Below are 27,647 nucleotides of genomic sequence, written 5' to 3'. Positions count from 1 at the left end.
TTTTTGAGCAGTGTATATATACTGTATATATAACACCTATACTAATATATATATATATATACACTTTATATATAGCACTAATACTAGGATATGTATACTGTATATATAGCACCAATACTTATATACTATATATATATAGTATATATGTATGTATTGCTGCTATATATACAGTATATATAGCACTAATTGCATAACCATTGTTACGAAGGGTGACAAATTCAGACTCAAGTAACAATAGTTTAACTCAGTGTTTCTGAAATTGTTGGGCGGGCCCCCTCGCGGGGGGAGGCAGGGAGTACTTTCACCTGCCAACATGTAGAAATTGATCGTACTCGCAGCTCTCCGTTTTGTTGCATTTTCCTGGTTTCAGTTTTGTGTTCAGTCTGTAGAATACAGAAGAATAGATACTAGTTTGTATTTCAAATCGGCGGGCGTGAAAACATTTGTCCCAGATTGAGATGTTTTTGTGTGGATATAAAACACTGTAGATTTTGCTTGACCAACAATGAGTTTATTGAAACAAGCAACTGTAGTCAAACATCCTGTGCTGCCAGACATGTCAAGCAGGGATGAACACGAACCTTCCACACAAGTGAAGTTTAAAAAAACAACAACAAAACAAGTCCACATAAAAACACATTCGCTGGCTGTCATGCACATTTTGTGTGAGTTTGTGAGGATAGTTTGGCGCCGCTGTGCAATTGAGTTTGACACCCCCTGCTTGACATCATCCCACATCAACCAGGAAGCAGCCTGCAGGCTAACGTGCGGCCAAAAACCATTGGGTGCTCCACAATTGTTTTCATTCGTTATCAAATGAGATACTTTGGTGAAAATGATGCCGATCCCACATTTGCTACAACAAACAAAGTGAAGAAAGTACTTGAAGGTACTGTGTTATTCTTAATGAATATCAAGAAAAGGCTCATTTGGGTGAGGAGTGATGTCCTACAGGAACACGGTACATTCAGTAAATGGAGGCAGACGTTCATTTTAAACAGCCAGTGGCTTACATGACGCACACAAGTTAGATTAGCTCTTTTTGCGTATCCCTAATGCTTCCGTCTCACGCAGCCCGAATGTTGATAACATACATACAGCGAGTCGACTGTGTCAACAAATAACGCTAAATACGACAAAAAAAAAAAAAAAAGTCCCTGAAAGTTTCCAGGAAGTGAATCTGGCGGAGATCTTGCACCGTGCAACCCGACCTTGGCACATGGCAGCACCGGATGAGGTTCTGTCTTCAAAGCAGGCAATATTCTTCCAAAAACAATGGGTTTCTTGAAGAAAATGGATTACAAGTTAACGCTGCCTTCAAAATGAATCGCCGTCTTCATGAAATAAGGTCAAAAACATCTCAAAAGTGCACAAAACATCCTCAGGGTTTGGCGAGTATCGGGTGTTGTAAACGCACTTCTGGATCTATAGAGCAGGTAGACTGTGTTGCTAGGGAAGACTGATGCGTGGCCTCAAACATTGAATTCACAAGCAATTATGGGCTATGTGGTGGGGTGGGGTGGGATGGGGGGGGGGGGGGGCTGTGTGGACCCTTCTTTACATGTGATGACGAAAACATAAAAACCAAAACACATCTGTAAGCTTTGGTTCAGCTCCATTTAAAAGCCCTTCTCCATGGTGACTGCTGTCATTAAAGAGGCGGAGCTGCGGGGGCTGGGCTTCTACGCCTTACTCATTACCACATGTTTGAGTGGTCACTCCGGTTTACACACACACACACACACACACACACACACACACACACACACACACAGAGTTTCATCCAGTTAAGAGTGACGCAAACACTGATTGTGTGACTTTACGGTGATGAAGGCGTCCATGGTTTTGCACAGGCGGCTTCATCGTCTCATCGGGCAGAAGAACCAAGCAGACGTACCTCATATCCTCCTTTGCACCAAGTCGTACAATCCAGATCAGTTTCACGTATGATATTTCAAATGTCAAAACATCCTTCTGTGAAGTGAACCCCCCCCATTGGAATACATTACACTGCTTTCACTGCCTGTGGGAACATTAACAATGATTGTTAATGCAACACCTCTGTTCTGAACTCCTGTTTCCATGCAGCCATACTGCCCAGGTGGTGTTGTGCCAGAGTGTTTATGCAGCTCACGTTGTTTCTCTCCAGACCAAAAACTAGCTGAGCCTGAATGACGAGCGCCTCGGCTGGTTGCAGCCAGGCAGCGTAGCGCTCCGTTTCGATCCAACACACAAATTCCACACAATCAGCAGAAGTGTTGTCGCACAGGATGTCCTCTTTTGTTATTACTCTCAAGATAAAAATGTTTTTTGTTTTTTTTAATCTCCAAACAGCAGCTCAGACCCGACTTCTCTTTAAAACAGCCATGAAGGGGACCGTACACAAGAGATGCCCTTGCAATGGGACTGATATGGAGCGCTTCTGGAAGGGTGGGCGCTAAGGGTAGACATAATACACATTTGCTGATTTTTCTCTAAAAACTGTTAGGTTTTTTTGTCCGAAAATAGACTTTTTTTCTGCAGAAAAGACATCTCATTCAACCCGAGTGGGTAATAACTGATAAATACGTGATAACACAGGTGAACTGTTGCATCGTCTTTATGCTTCACTGAATGTTTTTTTTTGTCAAGCGCTGAGAAAATAGACTTTTTTTCTGCAGAAAAGACATCTCATTCAACCCGAGTGGGTAATAACTGATAAATACGTGATAACACAGGTGAACTGTTGCATCGTCTTTATGCTTCACTGAATGTTTTTTTTTGTCAAGCGCTGAGATTTCGCACGTTGTTTGGCAGTCCTTGAACGTGCCATAGTTGCTGCGAGACACAGAAGTGAAACGTATAGATAACTCCTACAGCGTGACTCCGATTCCATCTGTTGATGGATCGCCTTACATGATCATTCGTTAGTGTGGAGTACCTCCTGTACACATTTCATGCTTTAGAAGTGGGTCAGGCCCACTGGAGAGATGGAGGAGGGTTTTGGACTTGAGTCTAACCCAGGGGTGTCCAAACTTTTTCCAGCAAGGGCCACATAGTGAAAAATGAAAAGGACGCAAGGCCACTTTGACAAATGCTAAGATGTTCGTGCCGGCGTTTGTTTGTGTTCACAATAACTTGAAAGGTTCTGAATGGATTTGGATGAACGTTTGAGAAACTGTCCCAAATGGGTTATGGAAGAACTGATCCGGTGATCCGGATCGCTGTCTGGATACAGGATTTTTTTTTTTTTTTTTTTTTTAAAAGGATCCTTTAATTTTGCGATAGGACCATTTTCATTTAGTTTCTTATGTTGTTACTATTTTGAAAAAAAAGACTTTGTTTATTCTATAATATTTCAACTCTGTGCTACTAAAATAATATTTTTCATTATAATATTACAAGTTTATTCTCGTAAAATACTTTTTCCTGTTAGAATACAACTTTTTCACTTTTATCCTAGTGAAATTACAGCAGTTTTCCCATTCCTGCTGTTTTAACTATTTCAAATCTCTTCTGGTATATTTTTATTCCCTCATTATTTTCACTTTATTCCTATATTCTAACTTTTTCCCCAACCTAATTTTCCAAAACTGACAGACACTAAAAGTAGGTCATTTTTGTCCTCATATTACAATGTTACTCTTGTAAAATTGTGAATTTTTCTCTTTAGAGTACAACTTTTTGACTTTATTCTTGTAAAATGACTGCCGATTTTTCCATTGTTGCTGTTTTTAGAATGTGTTGCGTTCCAATAAAAAAAAAAAAACAAAAAAAACAGCTGCAGGCCGCAAACGGCCTCCAGGCCACACTTTGGACTCCCCTGATGTAAAGTAATAATCTAACAGCGACTCTGACTGAAAACCGAAGGAGATCACAAGTTAGCAGGCGGCTTTGGAGGAGCGAGCGGTTTATCAGAAATAAACATTTATGAGCGCCTCAATTACTGGCGGATTTTCACCATTCTCTGCTGGTCCGGCACCGTAACCCCAGCGAAAAAAGAATGGCATTGACTAATTGTGTTGAAGCGATTGTGGCAAAATGGAGAGCATTACGTGGTTGCAACCAACAGAGGCGCTGTTCATTCAGCTAGTTTGCTGTCTAAATAAGTAAATGCTAGCGATGCTCCAATCAGGGTTTTATGCTGCCGATTCCGATCACATGGATTAATAACTAATTGATTTATTATGAGTGCTATTAGCCAGGGGTGGCGTATAAAAGGTGAAAAGTCAAACAATTCCAAAGTCTCCTGACTGCCAGGGAGCCCAAAAAATAGGTAGTTTCTAATAAAATGAGTAATTAATGAATAAAAAGCGCTCCCACCGGCTGAATTCCTGGCTGCACCCCTGCTATTGGCTACATGATATGGAAAAAGGAACAATAAAATAAATGCAATTTAGACAAACACATGTTGACACAGAATGAGATGTCATGTTTCGGGTTATTTGCTTAGCAAATGGGTGGGTGTTGGCCACCGTTTCATGAAAATAAAGCTTTTTAACATGGCAGCCCCGTGAGATTTGGGGTTTTGTGGCCTGTGTCGGCACGTACGTTCCTCACGGCAGACATGATTGTTTTTGTATTGGCACTCCTGCGCAGTGTGAGGGGAAAGCGGGAGGCGGAAGCTCCCCACGACACTACACTGCATGCGGTGATCGTTACAGGCTGTACGAGCACGAGCCGCAGGGGATCGATCGGCTTTTGTGATCAGCATTGAAAGGCATTTTTCGGCATATGCCAATCACGTGATTTTTCACGGCAATCGGACGATACTGATCGGTGGCCGATTGATCTGAGCATCCCCAGTAAATACCAATTAAAAGCCGTCATGTTTAAGTGTCGGGTCCTGCTTGGTGGAAACGTACTTTAACTGCATCGTCCCTTCTTTTGCTAAACAGGTAACTTGAACACAAGCTAGAACAAGATTGTTCAGCAAACATGCGACGCGCTGTCGTGATTTGTCAACTCATTCGTCTGTCTTGTTTGCCATAAAGAGAGGCGGACATACCGTAGCTGTGTGCTGCACATGCAAGGATACGGCGGTAATATTGCCAAACATTCTGCAGAGAGAAAACATTGGCTGCAAGTGAAATGAAAGCAGTCCGTTACCCTGGAAGTTGGATAAAAATACCTCCTAAATAAAGATATGCACATACTGAGTGAGGACAAATATGTCTTTGTGAGAGTGCAGGAACACTGCTGCGAATTAATTCACAGTTTACACTTTGACCTCTTTTCCGGTCAGAAGTCTGCGGGAATTCAGGCAGCTTGTACTCCGACCCCGATGCAAACCCGCGCGACCCAACACAGCTCGTGGAAGAGTGCCAAGCCAGCGGCAAAGCAGAACAGGGTCGCTCCGGGCCGGCATAATGGCTGCCGATTGTCCGCTCGGCTTCAAAAGGAAGGAGGCTCGTTGACCTCGGGGTCTCGTGTGACGCTCGCCGTGCTCCACATGAAAGGCTCAAGTGACAGACGTCCTTAGTGAGACGGTACACTACAAGTGTGGTGTTCAAGGGCTGCAAATATTCCAGGAATCCAGCCTCCCGGTGACCTCTCAGGACTGTTTCCTGAAGGTGAAAATATCCCGACTTTTGGAGCCTCTGGGAGGTGTGTGGGTGTGGTTTGGCGAGGGTGTGCAGGACAGAGAGGGCGAGGAGGGCTGCGGCGTGGACGTGCCCCCGTAAGGACAGCTCTGCGAGTCCGGGTGCTCTCCGGAGCACTCCACGGCGGGGATGTAGCGGCTATCCCACATCCCCGGCCCGCACAGTTTACACAGGTCGTGTAGGCTGCACGGGATCCTGGGCAGGAGGCGGAACTGGTAGAGGAGGCTGCGCGCCTGGAGAGGACAAGATGAGCCAAGAGAGCTTTAAGCACAACTTAGTGAATGCTAAACAGCTTGTTGCACATTTTCATAACACATAAGACTATTACACTAGCTGTAATGTAATCAATGACCTTGGGGAGGGTGGGCAAAAACAACAAAAAACAGCATTCAAGGTCATCCTGCCAGGAAATGATGAACATGTTAGTAAACAAAAGGAGAACATGAGCTGCATGCTAACGCGATGGCATCATCCATAAACATGAGGATGCAGGCAGCGCACCACACGTGCACATCATAAATCCTCTTCACGGCATCGCAACAAGGCCAGTGAACGCCTCACGGCCTGTGTGGGCTAAAGCAAAGCATTCATTTCAAGCTACAGTGTGTCGTCATTGCAGCGTCAAAATCATTTTGATGGCATCTCTGTTGCCACGGTAACCTCACATCACCTCTTTTAGGGGTCTATGATACTAGGACCGCCGATCAGGACACCTCTCATGCTGCGTTAGCACTAGCATGCAAACATTAGTGTTAAGGTTTGATGAAGACATGTCAGCATTTGTTTTTGTCTTCTTTATCCTACTTTTATTGTCTCAGCTTGAGGTTAGTTGCATATCGTTCACCGTCCTAAGCCAATTATTAAACACATACGATATAAAAAGGTCAAATCCTCTGTAATTGAAAAGTCCTTCATAGGACTGACATGCAAAGGAAACACATTGAAGTGCGCATGTGTTTACCTTGCGCAGCACCAGCTCTCCATTCATGTGCATAGACAGGTTGCTAAAGTGCAGCAGCATTTGGTCGGTGGCGAGCTGCTGGTCTGTCACATCCTCGCCGTAGAGAACAATGATGGCCACGCACAGGAAGAGGTGGAAGTAATCCGTCTGCAAAGTCATATTTCCATGATTTTATCTTTGCGCAGCAACAAGCACTTGGAAGAGGCGGATGTTGTTGTGGTTGACGTGGGCAGACACACGTCACAGAAGGGGCGGGGGGAAAAAGAAAGTGTCTTGAATTAAAAATGTACACCGCATCTAAGGCTATTTTATTCACATGAAACTTAACACTTGATCCCTGCATTTAAATAAATAGTCATCATTTTGGTATTTAGGTAATGATCAGTGTTGAGGATGGTTGTTTTCTTGTTTTTAATTATGAGGAAAAAGAGAGCAAAAGATAGATTACATTTCCTTAATTACTTTTCCCCATTTAGTATTTATTTTTGTGATAAACAAAAATAGGGCTGACAAAAATAACGCATTAATTTATGTCAATAATTACGTCATTAATGCAAGCCTCTGTTTTTGACGGCAGATGGAGGCACGGTATAGCATCCCCACAATGCCAACACCTTATGTGCATCTCCAACTCACAAACACGTCTGTAGTTCCTTCGTCCTCGGAACAATACTTCCTCATTCTCACCACACGCATTTCACCGACACGCCGAACTCCAAACATCACAAGATGTTTATGATGTTTATGATGCGTGTGCGTGTGGTCTGCATAATAAGTGGATACGGTTATCAGCATTGAAGTCTGCTTGGAAATTAAAAATACAGTATACTCAAAACATGGGAATTCAATTGGAATTACGTGGCGTCTTTGAACGCAACTCCTCATTGCTCATAATACCAGTGTTAAAATGTGATGCTGCTATTAAAGTCTTTTTAGCTTTAAATCTTCAGCTGTTAAAACATACAAATGAGTATAAGCCTGCTTGTCATTTATCTTTTAATAAAATACAGTAAAAATGGGCATATTTCACACACAGGTGCAAATGATGATTATGATTAATATGAAAAAACCCCAACTATGATTAATTGAACCAAAATTAATCTGGCAGGCCTCATTAAAATACCCTATTTTCAAACACTTATTTAAAATCTCTTGACCAACTAATAATTTGCAATAATTATTCAATAATTTCCACTTAATAGATTACTTCAATTATTAAATTAAAATAATTTAACAGAATGATGATTTATTTTAGCATTTTAGTCATGTATTTTTTAGTTGTATACATTACATTGTGTACTTTAAAGTAGAACTGGAAGTGTGTTATTAAAAACATTAAATTATTACTCAAATTTTAAGGCTATTTATGAGGATTTACGGTCTATGGTGACAGGCGTTGAATGTGTAATAAAAACAGACTGATTGCAGTCATCTGCAGACAAATCACAAAGAAACATGATGCTCTTATAGTCGTGTGTGTGTGCGTGTGCATGTGTGTGTGCATGTGTGTGTGTGTCTATGCATCTGTTGTTCCCACAGACGGAGAGGGCTGCTCACACTGACTCTGACCTGGTAGTGAGCCCAGCAGGCCTCCCACATGCGCAGGGCCTCCATGTCTGGGAATTCTCGCTTGAAGCAGAGGAGGATCCAGCGGTGACAGAAGAGGAGCTGGAGGCCGTCCTCGCCCAGCGTGGTCAGGTGCTGGTGGAAGTCAGGCAGCATGAGGCGCAGCAGTTCCCGCAGGTACATCTGTGGACACCTGCCGTTATTATCTTTCCAAAAAGGCAGAACTGTATTAAACGTCTCCAGATTGAGCAGGACACAGACGTTACCAGTTGCCTTTCCATGTCCTCATCCCGTGGCGAGCTGATGAAGATGGTGTTCTCCATGAGGCCCACGAAGCACCAGAAGGTGTCGCTTTCATCCTGGATCTCGGCGAGGAGCGGGGCCACCAGGTCGGACATGCCCTGGCAGTAACCCATGTCAGGATTAAAGATGGCGTAGTTGAGCAGGATCCGCCTGAGGGCAGGAGGCAAGACACACATCATCGTGTTAAACATCTGAGCAGTCAAGCACACGTACAGTATAAGCTTGAAGGAGCACCACGAGCTTGTAAACATGACGGCGTCTTTTATGGATGCGTCCCGCCCAGACGCACTGAACGTTCCAACATGTGTTTTAGCGTAAAAAACACAAGCCCTACTTTAAGTGGTTGCCATGCCAACTCCCATGGTAACTAGGGAGCTATTTCATGTTCTTTCTCGTGTGTTTTTTATGGATTGCACTTTAAAGTGTCTCTGGTAGCACTCATGCATAATTAAGTCGTCTTAAAAACAAGAACAATCCTCGAGGACATTTCTATAAGAAAATGAATGCAGCCTCGTTGTTTGGATTCTTAAAAGGTGAAACCATAAGCTCTTGTCAGATCAAAATGGGGCAGACAGCAGAAAAATATCAAACAAACGTAAAGATGAGTCCCTAAACTAATATGCTATCTAAATCGTCTTTGTCCATCCATTAGCATCGAGTACACGCATCCTGAAGTGCTTGGCTTAGTCATAGCCAATAAAGCATGAAAGTCATTTGCAGCCCCCGTGGGATTCAGACAATGAACATACTGAGGATGGAGAGGCCTCGCTCGCCCACCTCATGATCTCCACGTTGGGGTTGTTCTCCCCCCTGAAGAACTGGTTGCTGCGGTCTGTCCTCACCACATCCTTGTCCACCGTGAACTGTACCTTCCTCCAGAATTCACTGTGCTCCTCGGGGCTCATGGACAACCTGGCGGGAAATAAAACCGTTAACAAGTCAAAACAAGCAGAGAGGCTATTTGGTAAACAACTACCATATTTAATAACCATAAAACTCCCCGTCCATCCCTCGTCTATTTACAGAGTACACTACGTACAATGTACACTGTGTAATGCACTAATAACATACTCAAGTCCTAACAAGCAAAAGGGGATTTAATTAACACCGTTTGTTTTCTGCGTGGTCCCTCCAGGAATAATGAGCGTGCACCTGATGCAACGCCATGCAAGTGTTTATTTGTCGCCCTGTTTGTATCTCGTTGGCTCTCTTGCTCCTGGAGGCTTCTGTGGAGTTTTATCATCTTTGTTTAGTCATGTTCATGTGAAGCATCGATGTGTCAGCAAACATTTATTTTCTCATAGCAGTCGTCATACACTATCAAACAGAATGTGAACAGGTTTTTGAAACTAGCATTTACCTAGATAAACTATTTAAATCACCTGTATCTCAGGTTAAACCCTTAACCAAGCTGAAGAAAAATGTTTGCGTTTGCTGCAAATGCATGGTGGTAGACAACCACAACATATCCCACTCCAATTGTTTGTATTTATCTACAGTATTATAATGTATAGGACACAATATAATATCACTATTTCTGCCAAAGATCCATATAACTGTAATTTATTACTGTTATCACAGTCCAGTCGTCCCTTGGTACTTACTTTGCGGCTTCGTCCCTCGCTACATGGCGGTTCGAACATCGCTCCCTCACTCTCCTGTGGTTTTTCAAAAACTAACTAATAAATGATTGCTATTTCGTGGCTGACTATGGCGCATTATTAGTCAAAAAACATTGGAAGACAAGTCGTATGTGGTATTCTGCTCACTAGGAATCAGTCATGTTACATGGCATTGTATTACATTACGTGTGGAAGTGGCAAGTTTTTGAAACTTTTTTTAAAGTTTGGAATAAGTCAATTGGAGGCTAACTGGTTTGCTTGCTAGCAGTGGCGGTTCTGGCTTGAACGACGCCCTGAATGGGATTTTTGTTTTTTCTTTCCCCCTCATGGCGCCCCCATGACAGTGCTGCCCTGGGCAATTGCCTCAAATAGCCCATAGCTAGAACGCCACTGCTCGCTAGCATGCAGTGCTTCAAGCCGTGGCCGTCTCGTGTGCCCGCAGTGATCCTGTAGCCTGTGCATAAGAGTTGTGCAATGTGGCGTAAACAGAGAATACGGAGTGTAAAGGTGACTATAGGGATGTTATTTCATGTCTACAGGGCTCTAATAATGGTAAAAACATATTTAGAAAGTCAAATATGTTTTCTATGGTCGAACTATGAAAACATTAAATTTATTAATACTGAATCCTACTTCACGGAAATTCACTTATCGCGGTTGGGTCTGGAACCAATTCCCCGGAGGACGAGTAATTAATAGATCATGCTGTTTCGTGGTTGAATACAACCTATTATTCAAAATACATGCATATTTTTGCTAATATTACATATTTTTTTAACCTTAAAAGTGAGCATTTTCAAGCATAAAAATGGCTAAATGAACTAAAATACTAATAAAAGGCATTCAAAAGACGCATTCAAAGACAGATGTAGTATTCTACAATGGTCATCAGGTGTCAGTGATATTACTGTAACGTTCGGTAAATTATCGCACAACAGGCACAACAATTCTTAATAAAAACGCCTAATAAAAAAATTAAAAAACTTGCGCTACTGTTGCGACCGTAACCCACGGCAAGCTGAAACTCAACTCTGAACCCCTGAGCCTGTCCGCCACTCAACTCTGCTCCCCTAGGGAACACATTTATAGCAACACACACAAGCATGAGTTATTTCTGTCTCAATGGCTTCTTGACTCTTACGTCTATTGGGTGTAAAGGTGACTACAGGAGCCTTGGGTCATATCTAGACGGCTCTACTAAGGTCCCGATGCTGGTCATCTTTAATTGTATTAATCTACAATATGCTAAGGGGCAGTAAACAAATAATAAAAGGCTCCTGGGCCGGAGGTTGGACACCCCTCTCATAGATTCACTGTCTAAAATGAATAAAACACTGCACTTTTTTGGGGGGGATTTTGTCCATCCTCCACTATCCTTATGAACACGTGTCTCTCTTTTCCGTGCGTTCTAAAAATCTAAAAACAGCTAAAGAGAGACAGTTAAGAATACACATAATGGATGCGACAGAATACAGCAAAATACTGCAAGTATTACATGTTATCATCAATGCACCTGTCACTACACAATCACAGCACGTACATAAAACCATAAAAGCTTGTTGGAGGTGTCTGCAGCATAGGTGTGTCCCATTATGTGCAGCAATGAGTAATGAGCAATTGCAGTTTGTAAAGACACAAAAATAAATGTAAGGAATCATCTCCAAAATGCCACCCAAGCTAACTAACGCTGCTTTAATGTCATTTTCTCGTCTGTATGAGAGCAGCCCGACATTCCTCTTTGTCACGTTCATCACCTTCTCTTGATTGATGGCTCCACTTGGCTTAAAAGAGACTTTTTTTTGGCCTCCAACAGCTGCCGAGCTTCTGCGCACCGATGCTCGGCTTTCACAGACGAGGAGGCGAGAGGGAGGAGCCAAGAGAGGAGCGGAGACATGGATCCTTCCTGCTAATGACCAACGAGAAGCCCTCAAGGCTGCTCTTTCAAGGAATCCCCATCCGAGTCAGAAGAAAGGGCTGTAATTACTTTGATCAGACCTTCCTCGCAATTGCAAATGTTAATAGGGCAAGCGGATCAAACCTGTCCAATTATGACAGTCATTACACTCACATGGAAATACGTGCACTCCCAGCCTTTTGCTTGTGGAGGGGGCGCTCCTGTGCGTGTGTGTGTGTGTGTGTGTGTGTGTGCGTTCATGCATACCACAGCTGTTTTTCTAACTCTTACTGACAGAAGAATATGATCTGATAAGCGCTGACATGTTTTTTCTCCTGAGACCTTTTATTTCACACCCGCCGCCTCCCCTTAACACTTCCCTCATTGTTTCTATTGATTGCTCAGCGCCTGCGAATAGAAGCCGCAACGCACTCGCATACGCACTCGGTTTCATGTACTGAGTGAGTGAGCATTTGGCAGCCAATAGTACCATGGTGTGGTGTGACACTTTATCGGCCAGTGACAAGTCAAGTGCTACTACTCTCCCCCCCCCAAAAAGATACATTAAATCTCGCCTCTTCTGCTGGATGTCATGGTAGTGGGTCCGCTTCTGCAGCCTCCACGCCTCCCTCTCCTGGGATCTAGAGTCATAGCTGTAGTAGTGCAACAGGAAGGGCCATACCTCGCCACGGATGGACGGGTCGATACCACCGAAGAAGATGGCCTGGTTAAAAGACAAACAGTGAACATGTCAAACACCAAGCGTCTAAATCAGCGGTCCCCAACCACCGGGCCGGGGCACAGTACCGGTCCGTGGGCGCGGCCAAACTGGGCCGAGGAAACCAAGTCGTAAGCAACTTCTGAACAAATACAACATTAAGGCTCGTCTCCATTTTACCAGAAAACATCTTGATGATCCCCAAGTTGTGGTCTGACGAGACAAATCAGGAAGGAGGCAAACACTTTTTCACACTGTTGTGTGTGTGTGTGTGTGTGTGTGTGTGTGTGTGTGTGTGTGTGTGTACACGCACATACACAAAAAATAAAGCATTGAACTTATTTCACTATGACATTTCGAAATGTTAAAATGTCCAATGCACCTTCTTAAAGAGTGAGAAGCTTTACGTTCATTTTAGTTTGATCGAGTTACCATCTTTTTACACTTTGACAACAGTTCATATTAACAAGGGTGATATGGACTCCCTCCCATTCTACTTCCTTAAAACGTTACACCTCTATCAAAAGGATGAGTAGCTTTATTAGTAGTTTGTTAGTTTATTGTAGTTTTATTTAGGTAGCTTCTTTTTACACTTGTAAAGCAGTTCAAATATCATGTGAAACAGTTGACTTTGGAACAGATGATTTTAATTTCCAATAATTGTTTTAAATTGTCTGACAACTAATAAACTGGCTGTTGATGCCCTGGCAGGGATGGTGTTTGACTCTTAAGCTTCCACTGCATCAAACTGAGCATTATCATATTTTTAAAAGGCGTATTTTATTAATATCGCTCTTCACCTTATGAAGCGACGTAGTGAATGTATATCCAATTTAAATGCAAAGTGCTGCAACACTGAAAGTCCAAAAAGCTGCAGTGTTCTCTTGTTTACTGAGGGGGGGGGGGGGGGGGGGGGGGGGGGGGGGGGGGGGGGGGGGGGGAGCGAGCCATGAGTGAACCACGTCTGAGTCATTGCAGTAAATGCTCAACGGTCAAGTGAGTCAATCCCAGAAGTCTCAAATGACTCACTGTGTCAGCGGCCAAGAGAAACTCAAGATGTATTTTTCAGGGCTGAGCAAAGTAATGAGCTGGTGGAGGGATTTGGTGATGATGACAGAGATGATGGTGATTGGCCAAAGCGGTTGGAATTTGACAGATCCAGAATTCATTCACACTTAACTTGTAGTCATCCTAATGGCCAGTAGGGGGCATTTGGAAGATTTATGACCACAGTAAGCGCTAACGTTTTGACATGTTTACAGTGACACTGAAGAGGAGGTTACAAGCCGGACAGGCTTTATGGTGGAACCACTCTGTGACTGACAAGTTGCTACAACGGTGGATGGGGGTGCTCCATCACAGCTCAAGGTCAAGACCACATTTTTTTATATGGAACATTCTCTGGGCTCCCATAAATCCATCCACCCACGCACGCACGCACGCACGCACATAACGCAGGCCTACCTTGCGCAGCTTATACTCCTCTTCCACCTGGCCATCGTGGTTGAGGTGTCGCAGCCATGTGGCGACGTCCAGCCTCCGGTAGAGCTTCTCCTCGGGATGGCTCTCGGCCGACGGCAGCATGGACCTCTGGATGGAAAACTGCATGCAGGACTTCTCCTCCGACATCTAGCGCAAAAGACAAGAAGGTGGGGTTTGGTGGGAAAAGGGACTGAACAGGTGAACAAAGCATCGAGATGAAAGGGAAAAGCGGAAAAATGGAATAAGTTTGTTTAAAATCAACCAAAGGAGGACTCAATTACCATTTCAAGGCTTAAATATTTCCTAAAACATAATCCAGGGGTGTCCACAGTGTGGCCCAGGGGCCATTTGTAGCACATGGCTTTTTTTTTTTTTTTTTTTTTTTTTTTAATTTGCCTGCAGCACATTGTAGGAGTTAAAAAAAAAAGCAAACATTTGAAAAAGCAAAAAGTCAGAATGTAATGAGTAGAAGTTGAAATGTTCATACTAGTATCTAATAACACAAAGCTTCGTCTTTACATTTTTTTTTTTAGCCTTTTCGCTAAATAACAAAAACACATGAAAAAAAATCCCACCGCATTCTTTCATTTTTCAGTATGCAGCCCCTGGTGAAAAAAAAGTTTGGACACCCCGGGAAAGTGTAAAAGGACCAAAATACTGTAAGTACAAGTATTACATGTTACCATGATTGTACCTGGTACTACATGGTTACAGCATGGATGATGTTTTGGAGGTTTTGTTAATAGCAGACTTTGCAGGTGGAATAGGTGTATCTCATTACGTGCATTCATTATTTGCCTCTTTTCATCTGCTTTTACATTTTTAGAACGCACAGAAAAGACAAAGACGTGTGTCTCACATAAGGATTGTGGATGATGGGCAAAATTCCAAAAAAGAGCAGTTTTCCTTGCACACATCTATTCATCCAGCCGCAGTCTTCTATAGTTGCCAGGCGTCTGTCTACAAAAGCAAATTTAGCTCGGTCACCATTTAGCCCCAACAGGTGTGGCTGTAGGCAACCTCCTGAGTTTTAAACGCCACAAGATGGCAGTAGCTGCATTTGAAGTGTCAAGAGTGGTCAGCATCCAGCAGCTTTATCTACCTCTGCATGCACGTTAAAATGTTGGTTGCGCTACTCAGCTGTTCTGCGTGTGAAAGTGACGTGCTTTACTCTTGCTGCACTGTTATTTACAATGAATTCATCAGTGCTGGTAATGCGGACTGCGCAGTATGCTATTACAACATTGGTTCTGTTGCTCCAATATAAATAAACAAGCCGGCTATAATCAGAGCATTGACTGTAGGTCTGTTTATTTCCATCTCATGATTTCATTGTTGCCTGAAGGCAACATCTGAAATGGGCACCTGGTCTTTGAGTTGAGTCTCCCTGCAGCACTTCCACTGCTGGAAAACCTCCGCCAGCTTGTCCAGGCCGGCGTGGTGGAAGTGGAGGATCTTGTACTGGCTCTCTCGGCTGGCTATCACCAGCTGGCCACTGGTGCACGCCTCATCACTGCAACAGCATGGTATGAAGAGGGTACCAGCTACTTAAATGGTTGAATAATTAATAGTTAGTTCATCGTTGCATGCACGGACATTCTCGGCGGACCTGAAGAACAGACGCAGCGACCTCATGTGACCCAGGTCCACCCTGAACACGCCGCACAGCTGCTCCAGAGCGAGCACCTTCTGCTGCTCCTCCCACCCACGCACGCACTGCAATTGGCCGCCGTTGCTCTCGGAGGGGGCGTGGCTCTCAAGGCTGGAGGCGGAGCTGACCGAGTGGCGCATGGCCTCGTCGCACAGCTCCCTGCGAAGACACAAGGAGATTGTTTGCATCATTTAAAGAAATGTTCTTCTGGATGAATTTCATTCTCATGGAAATACTTTTAAAAAATGTCTTTGCAGAAGAGTGTTATAGCTGCAAAAAGGGGGACCAAATCACATTTTATTTTTTAAAATGTCCCATATTATAATATAGACAGTGCTGTGCAAAGGTCTTAGGCCAAAACTAGCTTTATTTTCATAAACTGTTGCACAGCAATCATCTTCTACAGAATTACACTAACGATACTAAACCAATCTCCACCAAACTTTGCGGGGGGGGGGAAGCACTCAATGAAGAATCTGTTACATTTTGGTGATGATCAGGCTAATGAAAGGTTTTATCATAGCAGTTTGAGCTTCAAAAGGAACGACCTGCCCCCAGAACCATAATGGCCCCCTCGGTCTGTCATCCTATATGAACCCGGAGACAGCCTGCTAACTAAAAAATAAACAAAAAAAACAGATGGACAAACCAGAACACACTCCACAATTGTTTTAGGGTTTTTACTTTTGCACAGTGCTGTGCACAGGAAAACACACAAATCACTCGAGTCTACCATCTAACAGTCATCTAGTCATCCCTCTGTGGCCACCTTGCTGTTCCCAGCTTTGAAACACGAGTGCAAAGTTCCTCTCAATGTGTGTGCGGTTGAACTGTAAGAATTAACAACTGCTGTTTTCTGTCTTTTTAACGCGAGCGCGCACGCGCTCACACGCACGCACACACTAATGAACCATAGCTAATGACCATGATGCGCTCTCAATCACGTCTCCCTACATGCGAGTCCTGAGAAAGCCATCCGATGCAGTGAAAAGTGTCCAACTCACTGACATTTGAGAAGTAAACGTCTGCATTAAAGTCCACATGCACTTCAGTCATTCATTCATTATTGGCTCTCTAGGATATTACTCCCACCAATTTTGAAAGAATGTGCAAAATGTAACACGTGACTGTCCAATGTGGAACTTGTAATCAGCGGTGTCTTGTTAATGATTTCCCATGTCAGCGTACGGTTGATCAATCCAAAGTTCATGCAGTTTCCTCTGCTATTTTAGTGTCCTGGTCTCATATAATCACACGATTAAAAAGACTGCAAGAGACCTGCACATAGCTTACTATGCTTGTTATGTCTTCACTGGGATAGAAGCCCTATAAATGCACTTTTGACCAGCTGATGCTTGTACAAAGCATATGGTGAATGCAAAACAAGTTGCACACGCATGCACAGAAAGAGACTAGGTGATGTAAATAGGCTGTTTTGATGCAGGCTGGTAGAACTGCGCCTCAGCTCCCCAGTGTCTCCAGGTGCCCCAAGAGGCCCGCTCACCCTGAGGACCACAAGCAAGCGCTGCGCAATGCGGTAAGTGGTCAGTAAATAAAAGGGTGACAACCCTCAGGGGCTTGTGTGTAAACACGAGGCAGTTGCTACATCATCCAACATCTTCCCATCTGATTTCATTTCATTAACATCACCTTTTATGACTGCCTTTTGTGCGTTTTTCACCACAGTAGTGTACCAATGACAGAAAAGTGTGATGCTATCCATAAAAGAAGTGGCATAGGAGAGTCTGGCAGATCAGTACAGTTTACTTCTAGATGCTACGTAAAACACACACTACTTACAATAATTTGGATTTACATTTCAAGGGACCCTAGCAAAGCCTATACAACACTAGTCGTGTCATAAGGTGTCCTAAGGGGGTGGGGCAGTTTTACTTTTAGTTTATTTACCCCCGTCATGTTTTTGCCTATTTACGTTCAAAATAACTTAAAAAGTTGGATGGATTTGGATGAACATTTTTAGGAGTTGTCGCAAATGGAAGAACTGATTACATTTTGAGGGTCATCCAGATCACCGTCTGGATCCAGGAATTTTTTTTTTTTAAAGGGTTCTTTAACGTTGTGAGACAGGACCATTTTCGGCTTTTGTGCATATAACTTCACAAAAATGGTCAAAGTACTTCGGGGGAAAAAAAATATACAGGAAAAGTTTCCAACACGTTTCTACAAAATATCAAAGACTGATCCAAAAAAAATGTAGCATTACTATTTTTGGTGTCAATCAAATTATTTTGGGGGGGAACAGTGGCATACAAAATGGATGAATGGATGGATGTTTAAAACTGTGTGAAATGTATCAATCAAAAGCCGGCACTGTCACCATTGCAAAGATGGAGTTCTCATTAGTCTGTGTACCTAATGAAGTGTCCTTTCATACATGTCCCTTCCAGTGTTCAAGTGCGCCTCGTTTGAGGTCTGACTGGCAGTCGACAGTGGTTACCTTGGTTAAAAGCAGTCAAGAAAGTTCTTAAAACGCTTGCCTGGCTGTGGATTCCTCTCCTTTGCCCCCCACCCCACCCCACCACCACTCTTTCATCTGCACTTGCTCTCCCATAGGCAGCCTTTTTCTCTGTGAATGATTCCAAGTGACATGTTTCCAGTTCCTGGCCCCCTTAACAGTGTCAATTAAAGCAAGGGAGAGAGAAAGGGAGATGGAGAGAGTTCCAGGGTTTTGGCTGCCGCCTCTCTCTCTCTTTCCTCTCTAATCCGGCGAGCTGACATTCAGCCCAGCACAACAACCCCGGGCGGGCACGCTGGAAATCAAAGGGCTTCACACAGACTTTAGGAAGGAGAGAAGGGGGGGGGGGATATTTGAGAGGTGGAGAAAACAATATTGGGGGAAAAAAAATTCAAAAGGAATCAGAGGGAGCGACAGAGGAGAAGCAACATTTGGAAAACGGGGCGAAACAAATATGGGAAGCGGAGAATCCCACAGCGGAAGGAACACACATGATGGACAAGAGAGAGAAAGCAGAGGACAGAGTAAACGTTCGAGGCCGAGAGCACTGCCAAGTCACACACTGGCTGCACTTAGAGCAGGCAGGCAGGGGGATGAGAGAGGTTAAAAAGGCTTTTGCAGCACACACACACACACACACACACACACACACACACACACACACACGACAAGCCAAGCCGTGTGGAAGGGAATTAAACCTGGAACTGACAATGGGCCTCATGGCGGATCATATTCATTAAACATTTGCATCTCTTGATTATGCGTCAAGCCACCCCTCGACGTCGTATCAATGCAGTTGACAGAGCAGTGAGACACCAGGTGGACATAAGCGGTAATGCATCCTGAGTGTGTAATACTTTTCCTTATGGCTCCACCTTGTGGCAATCTGGGGTAACGTTAATCTTCACGCTACCATTTAAAAATCTTCACTAATAGCTATTTTTTGTGTGTTGAATGGACTCTAACTGAACACGTTTCGAAACTGAGCTATTTATGAAAAGTATTTGACATTATTTTTTTTTTACATTATTTTATCTATTTATTTTTTCTGCAATATTCGAATGAACTATAAATGCTTAAATATGTCAGTATTCACAACAAAAGGGTAGGCATAATTTGACTATTTTGTCAACATAGTTTTTAAAATTAACCTCTCTTAACACACAGTATTAGTATTGTCCACCAAAAATCACCTATTCATAAGCCAAAAATTCACTTAAACAGAGACATTCAAGCTTACATAAAAGATTACAAGATTACAACATTATTAATAACCTGGCAAAGTAAAAGACATAGCCAATCACCAGCGAGACGTCCCAATACATGACTACACACGCACGAACAAGCAGGAGGATGCAACAGCAGAATGTATTAGCATGCATTTAGTGCATTATTTATAGAGAACGTGGAAGTGAATGCAGAGAGGCTACATGCAGAAAGCACTTGGGGGTGCATGTTTGTTGAATGCATGTAAAAAAAAAAACAGCTTTACATAAAATATTTACACATTTTTTTTGTGTGCGTTTTTTTTTTTTAACAGTCATGGTAACTTCTGGTGTAGTTCTCTAAAATGCAACAAAAAGAAAAAACGTGCTATATTGCACTCTGCTATAAAGCTACATGGGAAATAATCCAAATGTAATACATGCTTATTTTGCAGTATTAATGTGCTCTTTTTGCAGATGTATCTGTTTTGTGTGGTACTATTCCCTGTGCTGCTGCTGTAACATGTACCTGTATATTACTACATTATTATCATTATTATTATTATAAAAAGGGCTCAGACAAGTAAATGGACTGACCTGCTGTCACTGTCCAAGAAGACGGAGCTGCTGCTCTCACAAAGCGCCTCACTGACGGGGGACAAGCAGAATGGCGAGGAGAAGGTGTCCGAGTCGGAACCCATGGTGCTGTCGCGGCTAAGTTCGTCCGACAGCTCACAGGAGCCTTCGTCGCCCTCCTCTCCAGGCGGGGGTGTCTGCTTGTGCTGCACGGAGGGGGGATCTGCTGCGGGGTCTGCAACCGGACCGTGGCTCTCTGCAGAGGAGCTGAGAGTGATGTTCCTCTCCTCGTCCTCTTCTTCCACTTGTGCAGCTGAGGGGCGAGAGTGGGGTCTGCAGGAAAGGACGGACACTTCATTAAGTACCAAATCTAATGAATTGTACGACAAATTCTGTCTTTACAATGATGATAATGCTCAGTTTTGATCAACAAAGTAGAGTGTTAGGAGGTTTTACCCAAAAGTCAGCCGCTAGTATTTTATAGCTTCTAATGGAGCTTTAGTTCCTCTCCTGTGTACTGTTCTATTTTACAGCCTCATGATTGCCTACAGCAGAATAATGACTCACTGTTGATGCTCCCTACCGTCTGCCTCTGCGGCGCCCGTTGCGGCGTACGGGTGAGCTCTCTGGCGTGATGTAGCGTAGCGCCTCTTCATCCTGCCTCTGAATTCGGGAATTGGGCACCCAGGTCAAAATGAGAGTGGTGCCAAGGCTCTCGTCCTTCTCCACGTGGACACACAGGTAACCTACAGGGGGCGTGACTGGAGTGATCATGAGGCTCTTTTTTTTTTTTTTTTACATTAAGTACTTGTCAAACAAATGTGAAAATAAGGTAAGACCAGTAATATTATTACTTTAATATAACCACTCATTAATTATTCTTTTAACTTTAATGACAAAGGAGGCCATAATGAGCATTATGTTGCAGATCGACCTTACATTTTTTATTATTTATGTTTCATTATTTATTATATTATTTATTGCCACACACATGTAAAAAGAAGCTAACCACTGTAATATAAGAATACTAAAAAAAAAAACTTATCACTTCACTTTAATGACAAAAGATGAATGTGTTGACATTTGAATAACACACAAGTGTAAGAAGACGTTAACCATGATAAAACAACAAAGCACTGTTTACTAATTGAGTGAGCTAACGTTAGCAGCTAGCTCCACTGTCTGAATTTGATAGTATTTGCTTTTAAGGCGTATTGTTTCCAGAAAATGTTGGGCTGTTGTGTTGAACGTTTCTCTCATAAATGGAATGGGATGCTATTAGTGCTCATTTTAAAAATAATTGCAAAACCAACCTGGGTGGTGCTCTGCCAGGCCCGGCAGCGGCTCGGCAGGGTGCACGCAAACATTATTTTTAGAGAAAATGATCTCGCCATCCAGGCCTGAACGCAGCGACGCTCCGGCTGCGCCAGGATTAAAGGTCAGGAGGTCGGACGCCTTGGAGGAGGCACGCCGCAGGAGCCGACCCAGAGACATCTCAGAAACTGGGACGCAGGGCCCATTCTCTGCAAGAACAAAATGAAAACTACTTTTAGGAGCAGAGTGACACCTCTTTGCTGCACACAATCAATGCCAATTCTTCCTTGTTCTACTTGTTTGTTTTGCCTGCAGTGTGTCTGAGCCTAACAACTGTTGGTTGTCGCCACCTTGGGTAAACAACACAACTACAAACCACTGTGTGTGTACAGTACACAAACACACTTCTGCATCCGTGAGAGATTCAAAGCGCATATCAGCAGCTAACAGATGTTGACGCTGGGCTCTGATACACACTCAAACTCCAGTAAAGCAATTCAGTGTGTTCCTGCTGGTTAACCTTATTGATTCCCTTTCCTCTCAACGTTGACATGAATGTCTTCCTGTTGCCTGAACTCTCTGACATGTGCTCCTCCCTCCATCTGAGGAATGTTCCCTTCTTCCTCCTCATGGAACATGTTTACTTCTGCCTCACTTCCTGATGCCAGCATCCAGACAGGAAGTCCACTGGCATCAAGGTCCGGAGGAGAGGAGGTGGAGGACTTGGTCTCTTTTTTAATTTATGAGGTCAAAGTCAAGTACGTCGTAGCTAGTGTAGCCTTACAGCCTTGTTAGCACTACATTCCTGATTTGACCTCAGCCATTTAAATCACTTTTTTTTTTTTAAAACTAGCTCTTTCTGTAAACTGTTAAAACAAAAGCACGACAAACATGCCCAAATATGACAGCTTTTTCCCCAACTTACATAGAAGAATTTATTTTCTGTGCCATCTGATTAAATTGCAACTAACTGAAAATTACTTTTTTTAAACCCAAAAATCTAAATGTCGCCATTTGTTTCGCCAAAGAACAGACCATTTGTATTTTTCACAATACAAATTAAATTGAATGGAAATTTTGATTAAAAAAAAAAAAAAAAAAAACAACTAAAAAAAATCAACTGAAAAATTAAACAAAAAAACTGAGTGGGGTTTATGGCTGTCACTCATAGCTGTCTTGTACGTACTACGTGCAAAGGAGCAGTCTCGGTTTGCAGTCCTGCTGTCATGATATGCTTTATAGTCAATTATACCTAACATTCGAGGCTAAACTTTGCCAAATCGTTATCATTCGTGGACAACAACCATGGCTAGATCACACACGTGTGTGTGTGTGTGTGTGGTACCAGGAGGAGGGCGGGATATAATGCAAGCAGAACGCTCGAAAGTTAGCAGCCTCTAGGCAGCCAGTAATGGTTGCAAACAGTCCCTTAGTGTCATGATGAAACCACATCCCCTCTGCCGCTGAAACCAAAATGGTACAGTCCTGCAGTCTTACATGAATTTACCGTGATCCAGGAAGTAACCTGCTAACACAAGGTCCGACAACAAGTCATGTTTAGCAGAGGAATTGATATTCTGTGTTAGCCGTTATTAAGTGATGGAACCATCCTTCAAATATTTTGTTAACAGCTTGGAAGTCTGTGGACGACTATCTTAGTTCCTAAGCTGCTTTACGTAGACTGAGGTGGTCCTTGACTGTGACATATTCCCTCCTGCTCCGTTATCTCAAGGTTATTTTGGTCCGCAGGTCCTGATAGTCTCAGGTCAGTTAAACTAAGCTGGTACTTTCTGTCTACAGTAGTGTGATCTGAAGGATACAGTACCTTTTCCTGTCAAAAACTTTGAATTTGACACCAAACCCATGGAAACTGAGGACATCAGCTACGAAAACTTTCCACGTTTCTCACCTGAGGGGACTATCTTAATTAAGCTGTCATGCTGGCGTTTGACAAAAAAAAAAGTAGACAGTAAAGAACATCCTTTCTCTTCTGCAGGGAAAGAGTTGACAAAGAAGCCAGAAAAACGTGTTTTGGTATTTTTTTTAACGTACTAGGTTACTGTGACTCATTGGTGGATGGGCAAGTACCGGAAAACTGCACAAGATGTAGAGCACGTAGGGAAACTCCAGTTTTACTACTTCACTGTTCAACTGACATCTAAAGCCTTGCATTTCACAATGAACACATTTACCAAACCTATTGGGATTGTTCAGTAAGCACTCTATTGATTTTAAATCCTATCCAACAATATACTGTATATGTACGGTATCTGTAGTTGAATCATATATAGTGGTTGTACTTTTTTTTTTTTTTTTTTTTTAAGTTTATCTACATCAAACTTATAGGGATTTTTTTTTGTTAAAGCAGCAAGCACCCTATGGATTTTTGAAAGCACTCCATGGATTTCTGAATGTCAGACAGACAAGAAACCAAAAGTAGCAGGTGAACTCGTTCACCACATGTTCATTTACGGTCATCTACCCGTCACGTGATCCAAATGATCACTTTTAAATAGGGGTGCTCCGATCAGGGTTTTATGCTGCCGATTGCTACATAGAACGTGAGTGAGACCGGCCGATCACTGCCGGTACGATCACATGGTACAAAGACTTTCGATGTGAGATTGTCTGACGGAGCTTTTCATGGCAGAGCTTCCAGGTAGCCACCTATCTGGGCTCCAAATGAGCGAGCAGTTGGCGGAACCCGGTGTCTTCCACCGCTGAGAAAGGCTGTTCATCTACATCAGGGGTCACCAACGTGGTGCCCGCGGGCACCAGGTAGCGCCCCACGACCACATGAGGTGCCCGCAAGCCTGCTTTTCATTCAGGTTTTCAGTTAATAATGAAAGAACAGTAGAAAGAAATGCATTCTGAAATACAAAATGTGAGTTGTGGATACCAGCATTTTGTAAGCTCTGAAAATAAATGTTACAAAAATGAGTAGCTCTTGGCCATTTTCATTTTGTAAAAGTAGCTCTCACGAACATATGGGCGAGTGTTTCGTCCACTGTTGGCCGCGACACACCGTGAGCCTCCAAATGTCACCATACTCTATCAAGTGTTTGCTCTTCAAATTCCTTATGAACTCATTCAATACCAAAGACGTAGTTATGTCTTTATAAACCCTAATGCCCGATCCCAATAACGTATTTATAAGTCTCGTTTTGCTGATGCAACTCCTCATTAAAGGATTAGACTTTAGACTTAAGAGCAAATGCCATAAAACCGGCCACTAGATGGCAGAAATGCATTTGATGAGGGCTGAGAAAGGAGAGAAAGAAGAAACAGGACAGGAAGAAAAGCCCTTGCATAAAAGCAGCTGTTAGATTGCATACCACACAAAAAAAATGACGCATTGTAGGCCAATTTTAACTACATACAAGCACACACATAGTTCAGTTCCAAATGTGAAAATTGTAGTTGTAATCGTAATAGTTCACGGGGTTGTATTTGTAAATAAATTGTTATTTTGATGTTAAAAACAAACAAAAAAAACTTTGTGTTGTCTAAGTTTTAGTATAGTTGGAATATAAAAAGATATTTGAGCTGTGCCAAAAGCAAAAAATATTTGTGTCAAAGTGAAAGTTATGCTTGAAATGTATCTTTTCACAAAAAGCTTGTTTTCTGCCTTTCCTAGTTGGCAACTGATATTTTCCTAAAACTTAACTATGTTCTACTGCTGATTACGAAAGAACGGAAAAAGGTAGAAACAAACTTTTTGTGATGAAAGACGGAAGTCTAATCTTTCTTTTTGTACGTTCCATGTTTATATAACCATAGAACACAATATGCCTTAAAAGATCAGTCAAAATAGTCTAAAATGTCCGGTACGGAAGGGGTTGTCTTTTGAAAAATGGCTGGGATTGAATGAGTTAAATTAAAGCTTTTTAACGTGCTACCCACGCAAGATATTTTTGTTTTCTTTTTGTGTTGCAGGATGCAAACTTTACATGACTCTCACAAATGGCATATACTGTAAGTTCCACACGGCAGACATGTTGGGTTTGCCGCTGCACGCCTGCAAAGTGTGAATAAAAGAGGGAGGGGGACACTACACTGCACACAGGGGTCTCTATAGGCTTCAAAGGCTGCAATAATACGAATCACAGGTGATCGGCACTTAAAAGGCATGCCGATCACGTACTTCAATCATCCAATACTGATTGAGGTCAAAAGATCAAATCTTCCATGACTTAGTCATTTTTAGTGCCCTACCAGTCATATTTTCAGCTAATCTTCAAACTTTGATTGTCAATACCAAAGCAAGCAAGCACACTATTCATTTTGAATCATCTTCAAAAGACAAGACGGTAAGGTATCAGGTTAAAAGTCTCATTAGCAGTTTATTTCTAGTACTCTGCCAGTCACTTTTTCCAACCAGTCTTCAGTAGAGCTACTTTTACAAAATGCAAATGGCCAAGAGCTACTCATTTTTGCAACATTTATTTTCATTGCTTATTTCAACCCAAACAAACCGAATATGCTTGTTTTACCAGAACATGCTGGTATCCAAAACTCTCATTTTGGCTTTCAGAATGCTTTTCTTTCTAGTGTTCTCGATGAGCGGGAAACGGTCGCTGGATGCTGCAATGGGGGCGGAGGTGAACGGCGGATTTGATCGGCCTTATAAAGCAAGTATCGGCATATGCCGATACCATGTTTTTCACGGAAATCAGCCGATACTGATCGGTGGCCAATCGATCGGCGCACCCCCAGTCTTCATATATTTTTTACACCATCGTTTCCCAACGCCATAGCAAGTAGCCTATTGATTTTGAACAACGTTCAACACAAGCTAGCCAATGCAGCAGAGAAAGTCGCTATGATCATTTCCAGTGCTCTGCCAGTTACATTTTTTCCCACCAATTTTTAAAACCATTAGTGATTGTCAACGTCAAAGCAAGCATCTTAATGATTTTGAACGCCTCAAAACCAAACAAAAACTAAGGACTGAGGTTGCAGGGGGTCGATTTGTTCCTCATTTGTTTGCAGTCATGCTTGTGAACCAGTCTTTAAAAGGAATTTCCCTCAATTTCAAAGCAAGTAGAGTATTGATTTTAGGTGATGCCTAAATGACAAGATGGTGAGGTCAGTGGTCAAGTCATTGCTTCTCAACGCAAACACCCTATTGATTTTGAAATATATTCAACACAGCAGTACAGGGTGAAAGCTCAATTCATTCCGCATTTGCAGCACTCTACCAATCACACTTGTCAACCAATCTAATATCAAAGCAAGAACCCTATTGATTTTACACAACAAACACACGGTAACTGTTGTATCTGCTGTGGTCAAAGGTCAAGTCATTCATTACATGTTTATTGCATTGCTCTACCAGTCATGCTTGTCGGCCAATCTTCAAACTTTCACTGAAAAGCAACCTATTGATTTTGAATTGTGCTCAACCACAAGATGGCTGAGGTATCTGTGGCGGTTGTAGATCTCTACCAGCCACATTTCTCAGCTGATCTACTTCAAACTTTCAGGGATTGTCGTTTTAAAACCACAGCAATATCCCTATCCATCCATATCCAAAGACCTTAGTCGATGTTAGAGGTATATTGCTCCCGTACATTGGTTTTAAAATCAGTACCAGCCGGACATGCTCGTTATTATAATGCAATGTTTAGCTGACAGCGCCTCAAAGTTGGAGCAGCTCCACATGGACACTTGTGATAAATTTGCTGCTGTGGGTGAAAGTTCAAATAAAGCAGAGAGCATGAGTGAGGCGTGTCGCATACTGTTATTAATGGCCGGGTGGAGGGGGCTCCATCCTGGAGTGTCAGCCAGACAGCCAGCATCCGTCTGACATGACCACCACAGGCCACACTTGGGATGACTCCTCCATGGACTCCATCCCACCCATTTTTGTCATAAATACTTTAAATTTACCTGGCTGGGATATTTCACTTTGTGGACATGTAATAGGCAACTTTAAAGTTTGTTTTTCCTCACACAATGACACATAATTAGCACTATTGGCAGCACCTGTGCCAGCTGTACAAATGATTGAGAAGCAAGCGGCGTGTAAGGACTACTAGTACGTGGCAGTGCTTACCTTTTATCCCGCCACAAGATTCTATGTCCCATGCTGGACATCCATGTCATCCTGCAACATGAACCGACACCTTCCCTAAATCTCCCTGCGGTGAATTCGCTCAGCTTTTAAGGGAGCAAGTCCTGTTTGTCTCCCTGTGTGTTCCGTCCGTGATGCCATACAGTTCACTGCTGCTACCCCATGTAAGACGGCGAATACATTTCCGCTTGCAACTTTCAAAATAAACCGTCACAGCGTGA

At 42.8% G+C, this 27,647-nt stretch overlaps 1 protein-coding gene across 2 annotated transcripts; it reads right to left on the bottom strand.

Annotated features, from left to right (window-relative positions):
- Positions 1-358: 358 nt before the first annotated feature.
- On the bottom strand, positions 359-27,585 carry tbc1d16 (TBC1 domain family, member 16). Of its 2 annotated transcripts, XM_054759872.1 has the most exons (13): positions 27,409-27,585; positions 21,350-21,559; positions 20,620-20,782; positions 20,058-20,369; positions 15,738-15,938; positions 15,494-15,641; positions 14,111-14,275; positions 12,504-12,652; positions 9,190-9,324; positions 8,376-8,562; positions 8,113-8,292; positions 6,544-6,690; positions 359-5,815 (listed from the first exon to the last, which is right to left on the bottom strand). In XM_054759872.1, the coding sequence occupies exons 2-13, from the start codon at positions 21,528-21,530 to the stop codon at positions 5,534-5,536; spliced, it is 2,250 nt and encodes a 749-aa protein (XP_054615847.1). In that variant the 5' UTR covers positions 21,531-21,559; positions 27,409-27,585; the 3' UTR covers positions 359-5,533. The 2 variants fall into 2 exon arrangements, with proteins under 2 accessions (XP_054615847.1, XP_054615849.1); XM_054759874.1 differs by lacking the exon at positions 6,544-6,690.
- Positions 27,586-27,647: the final 62 nt, after the last annotated feature.

This window comes from Dunckerocampus dactyliophorus, chromosome 18 (genome assembly GCF_027744805.1).
Source record: "Dunckerocampus dactyliophorus isolate RoL2022-P2 chromosome 18, RoL_Ddac_1.1, whole genome shotgun sequence".
NCBI lineage: Eukaryota > Metazoa > Chordata > Actinopteri > Syngnathiformes > Syngnathidae > Dunckerocampus > Dunckerocampus dactyliophorus.
Note: the sequence above shows the minus strand (reverse complement) of the source record. Positions and strands in the feature narration are given on the sequence as shown.